Source organism: Condylura cristata, unplaced genomic scaffold, assembly GCF_000260355.1.
Source record: "Condylura cristata isolate star-nosed mole 26May11 unplaced genomic scaffold, ConCri1.0 scaffold00010, whole genome shotgun sequence".
NCBI lineage: Eukaryota > Metazoa > Chordata > Mammalia > Eulipotyphla > Talpidae > Condylura > Condylura cristata.
Genome location: NW_004567111.1, coordinates 53,273,124 through 53,278,930, shown reverse-complemented (window position 1 = coordinate 53,278,930; position 5,807 = coordinate 53,273,124). Strand labels below are relative to the sequence as shown.

Sequence of the window (5,807 nt, the reverse complement as noted above, 5' to 3'; positions counted from 1 at the left end):
GGCCAGGAGAGGTCTGCCATGCCATGTGGTCACCTCCAGGGCAGGCGGGGATCGAACTCATGTGGAAGCGGCTTTAGATTCTTAGTGCTGCGTTTTAACCCGCTGCGCCACCATGGAGGGCCTATGTATTTTTTTTTTTTTACATCATTGTTCATTTGCAAAATCTTTAAAGAAACTTAGCTGTCTAGTTGGAGGTTTGGTGATGGATAAGGACTTCATTAAAATTACTTACTTAGAACTTTTCATAGGTTGGGGAAGGCTGTAAGTCTCCATGTAAGAGATCCTATTTCTACTACTACCAGTTCCCCATGGCAACTATCTCAACTTTTTCTTAAGATCCATGTAGTAAAGACAGCTTACAGTGCATACTAGCTAATTTAGTAGCTCTCAAGTAGAATTGATGTAGAATTTTTTTTTTTTTTTCAGTAATATACATGATGTATAATCAGCCTTTTCTTTCAGGGAAAAGGAAATGGAGACTTTTGTCAATGTTACATGGGCTTACAGAAGCAATTTAAAATTACTAAACTATCACCAGCAATGGGTTGTAAATTTCGACTATCTGCCAAAAATGACTATGGTACAAGGTAAGATAACTTTTAATTTAGATATTTTAATCTTAACATTTCTTATAAATTATTCACAGTCTGAATTATACATAAAAAGTATGCTTTAGTATATTACCTTGTTGATATAGGTATATGTTATTTAGCAAAGGCTATAAAAGGGTTAGTTATATAGGAAAGATTAAAACTAGCAACTTTACCAAGATTTTTAATATAAAGTAAGATTATTTGAAGTAAATGTATTACTTAAAGTAAAAAATGTGTGAGCAAGAGGCTTTTCTACTTATTGTCAGTGTATGTGATTTCATTGTTTTGTTTAAAGTCATGAATTCTAAGAACATTTATAATGTCTGATTTAAATAAAAAGTCCAAGTTAATTTCAAGAGCCCCATTGAAATTTATGTTTATTTTTGAGGTATCTTTTCTCAACTTTATGAAGGCAAGTAGTTAACTGTATAACTGAGAATTTGTGTTTTCTGTTTCATACAAATGACATTATATGGGAGTGAGTTTATCAAGTATTTGCCAAATGAAATTTGCTACTGTATTCATACTTTCTATAGTATAATATATATTATTTTCCCTGACTAGATAATTTAAGACAAAGACTTCAAAGTTACAAACATAAACAGTTCAAAAGTTTAAGAGAACACTAATTCATTACCACAAGATATTATCAAATCTAAGATCTGTTACTTGGATTTTAATTATTTGTCAAAAATTCTCATCTTCCAAAAAAAATACTGCTTAGCAAAAGTAAGTTCTTCACTACAAAAATAATGTGTTTTTTTTCATTTTTTCTTTAAAACCAATTGTTTCAACAGTGGTTTTAGTGAAGAAGTCTTATATCACACCTCAGGCTGTGCCCCGTCAATGCCGGCAAGCCCTCTATTAACTAAGGCTGGGGTTACTTGGTTATCTTTGCAATGGAGTAAACCCTCAGGAACACCATCAGATGAAGGAATTTCTTACATTTTAGAGATGGAGGAAGAAACTTCAGTAAGTATGAATATGTCATTTAAGTGGGGCATTTAAAACATTTCAGTGTGGTATTAATCCTAACACACTACAGGCGTAATTCACATACTGTGGGTTCAGTTCTAGACCACCTCAATAAAGTGAGTATCACAGTAAAATGAATCACATGAATATTTTGGTTTCCTAATATGTATAAAAGTTTACATTATACTATAGTCTATAAGTATACAACAATAATATGTTTTGCATTGCCGAACAAAAAAGATTATGAGCTATAATCTTATTTGCCTATGGGCACTCTTGTAAAAAAAAAAAAAAAAGCATTACCCACCACACACAGTAAAACAACACATGCTAAAATATGGCATGCCTGTAAATATTGCCACAATAGACCCTTCCCTTGACCCTTTGAATTCTTTGTTTAGGAGGGTTTAAGAATGAAGAAAGAAGAACTCAGTCTTTTGTTTTCTTGATATGAAGGAAGGGGTCTTTTTATTTGTTTGTTTGTTTGTTTGTTTGTTTATAATATGTTTGTTCCTGGAATTAACATATGAATATATGTGTTTTAGGCGAAATAAGGAGAGGTGATTATTGGGACTCCTTATTGATCTAGGAGTTAAGTCTCATGCTATCACCACTATGACCTGAGTTCAATCCCTGACCAGAGAGCTAACCCACAGATGTCACAGAAGACCTCTCTTGTTTAGCCTATTGCTCCCCTTTAGCAGTGTATTTCACTGTCCACACTTTCCCACACTTTCTCTGCTTCCCGCACTTTCGCTGGTGAACCCTCTCACCTCTGCACCTCTGGCCTATATCCCAGTTGTATGCACAGTAAATGGAAAAAAAAAATTTTTTTAACTTAAAAAAGGAGAGATGATTATTACCATAGCTTTCTAAACTAAGCACATCTTAAAAGATAAGAAAATAATATGTCTGCCATTTCCAGCAGTTTTCAAGTGTTACGGATTCTGAAGATGCTCACTTAGGACTTTTAATAGTCTGTAGTGACCAGTGCTTATATCCTGTGAGCTAGAATGGTGCTAAATAAGAATTAGCATATTCAGTCTATAAAGTTATTCGACTGTTTTATACTTCTAAATCTTGTAGTTTCGTAGCTTTTTAGAACTACTTTGAAGCAATGTCAGTCAAAAATAACACTGGGAAATAAAGGAAGGGCTTACTTGAGGGCAGGTTATGGACTGGTAGAGGCCAGACCTAATTGAGTGATTCTGGAAAAGCAAGTCCCAACAGCCATGGAGCAACAGACAAGCAGAAAGATGAGCCTTAAGTCTAAACTTCAAGGAATTCACATGATCATTCAGAGCTCCTATTCAAGAAAGAATGTGGTTACTATGGCAACCCTGCAAGGCAGGATTCTTACTTCAGCCAGGTATAAGCATATACAGGAGGATCAGAAACTGGCAGAGAAACTTCAGTGGGGTAAGAAGAGGTTTTTGCCAGCAGTCAGAACAGCCAAAGGGACCAATCCCCCATATTTCCCAAATTTAGAAAAGAAAACTATTGGAAAGGCTGACAGAGTTACCATTGTGAAGAAATTCTTCAGTGCTTCATCTAGGGTTGGATCAAAGAAAGAAATTTAGGAAGGAAAAGCTCCCAGTCTTTCCATAAACTGCCAAGTCAACATTGATAGGTAAGAGTATCTTCAGACTTCATGGGATTTCTCAAGACCTTCCTGCAAGACAGGCTAAGAAATCTAGAAGCAAACCAAGTTGTTTTGAAAAGTAATGCATTACAGAGGGGAATTAAGCATTGAAAAACATCAGCATCTAAACAGGATTTTTACAATGTGGCTGAAAGAAAGCAAACTTGTGGAAAAGTGCTAAGGCCATAAGGGGACCCAGCCTGAGCACTCTCCAGCTAAGGCAGCACCCAAACCTCCAGCCCACATGCACTGTAGCACAGGCATCGTAGCCCCTAATCAGCAACACCTACTGTGTCCACAGGACTCTTCTTACACTCACAAAACCTGGAGCAAGGCCAGAGTTAAGCACTCCTAGCCACACTTAAAAGATCAGCAACACCTGTAAGGCCCCAATCATTGTGGTCCACACAAACACCACTCTCCAGTTACCACCTTCAACAGCCCAGTTATCCCAGCTCATCTCCCATAGCCTACCTGAGTGAGCACCATGTTTGCAGCACCTAAATGCCTTCTTCTTTTTTTTTTTAAAGATTTGTTTATTTATGCATACAGAACTGGGGTACAGGCCAGAGGTGCAGGGGTGGCGAGAGGACTCACCAGAGATAGAGTGGGGAGCAGAACAGGCCAGGCCAGGAAAGGTCTGCCGCGCCATGTGGATCAACTCCAGGGCAGGGATTGAACTCTTGCTAAAGTGGCTTTGGCCCCTTAGTGCTGTGCTCTAACCTGCTGCGCCACCAGGGAGGGCCATAAATGCCTTCTTGACACCGTTGGCTGCTTCTAGCCCACCACTGCTTGCTCAATCACAGAAGACAGACTAAACGCAGCAGAGCTCTTCTGCAGCAACATAAACAGTAACATGCCAAAGCTGGACCCTACCACATACTGGAAACACCTTCCAGGGTGGAGACCAAAGCCAACCATAGTGCTACTTCTTGGCAAGTTTCCCAGCCATATGCACAGTCCTCTGATAGACCAGATGTGATCTTAACGGCAGACTCATGGATTTAGCTCACAAAACTCATAGCAAGAAATGCTAAAGGGGCTCACCTATACTAAAAAAAGGCACTAAATAAGCAAGAAATCATGAAATTCAATATATATACATCGTATGTGTGTGTGTGTGTTTTATATATATGTGTGTGTGTATATACACATATATAATGTTACTTTGGAACCTCATAGTAACCACAAAGCAAAAACCAATAGTAAAAACACAAAAGTGAATGAAAAGGAACCTAAACTCGTACTAAGGAATCACATTCAGGCCCTCCCTGGTGCACAACAGGTTACAGTTCAGCACTACAAAGTGAAGCTAGCCACAGCTACTTCAGCTCCAGTTCAATCCCTGGCCAGGGAAGTGATCCACATGGCATGGCAGACCTCTCCTATCTCTCCCACTGCTCCTCTCAGCAGTGTACTTAGTCAGTCAGCCTGTTCTGCTTCCCATTCTGTCTCTGGTGAATCCTCTCCACTGCCCCTACACCTCTGATGTGTACCCCAGTTCAGTATGCATAATTGAATCTTAAAAAAAGAGTTATCATTCGGGCCCTCCCTGGTAGTGCAGCAGGTTAAAGCACAGCACTGAGAAGCTAAAGCCACTTCCTCATGAGTTCGATTCTCGCCTGCCCGGGAGGAGACCACATGGTGTGGCAGACCTGTCCTGACTCTCCCGCTGCTCCCCTCAGCCGTGTACTTCATCTGTCTCTGGTGAGTCCTCTCACTGCCCCTGCACCTCTGGCCTGTACCCCAGTTCTGTATGCATAAATAAATAAATCTTCTTTAAAAAAAAGTAATATTCAAGGAAAGAAAAGGATACAAAAAAAACTGTGACTGCAACCAGAAATAAACTGGCAAAATGACAAGAATATATAAATATCCATTATCTTAAATGTAAGTGAATGAAAATCAGAGTACTTGGGCAGACAAAATACAAGATACAGTTCTATATGCTGCATACAGGAGACTCACTTCAAAGATAAGGATACCCATAGACTGAAAGTGAAGAGATAGGGAAAGATATTCTATGCAAGTAGATGTAAAGAGTAATCTGGAACATTTATCTTCAATATCAGATTAAAAAAAAACTTCCAAAATTATAATAAAAAACAAAATGGACATTATTTGATGATAATGGGGGCAGTCTGTCAAAAAGATGATGTAGCAGTCATCAATATATCTGTGATCTATAAACCTTATAAAACAAATTTTAATAATCTTAATGGGAGAAATTGATAATAACACAGTAATAGTAGGAGACTTTTAACATCTCACTTACATTGTTGGATAGACCCTCAACACAGAAAATCAGTAAGGAAATATCAGTCTTGAATGCTGTATTACACCACATGAACAAAGTAGATATATACAGACTATTTTATCTACAGTAACTGAATATACATTCTTAAATGCACATGGAACATTTTCAAAATAGATTACATATTAGAACACATCTCTGTAAATTCTTCTTTTTTTTAAGATTTTATTTGTTCATACAGAACTGGGGTACAGGTCAGAGGCTCAGGGGTGGGGAGAGGCTTCACCAGAGACAGAGTGGGGAGTAGAACAGGCAGATCTACAAAGTACACTGCTGAGGGGAG

The 5,807-nt window shown here is 38.2% G+C and overlaps 1 protein-coding gene across 1 annotated transcript in view; it reads left to right on the top strand.

Moving 5' to 3' along the window:
• The window catches only part of FNDC3A (fibronectin type III domain containing 3A), a 131,476-nt gene that overhangs the window by 96,225 nt on the left and 29,444 nt on the right, over positions 1-5,807 (top strand). The window contains exons 11-12 of the mRNA XM_004680249.2: positions 463-587; positions 1,391-1,565. Of these exons, the coding sequence (XP_004680306.1) occupies positions 463-587; positions 1,391-1,565 (300 nt within the window). The remainder of the gene's footprint in view (positions 1-462; positions 588-1,390; positions 1,566-5,807) is intronic.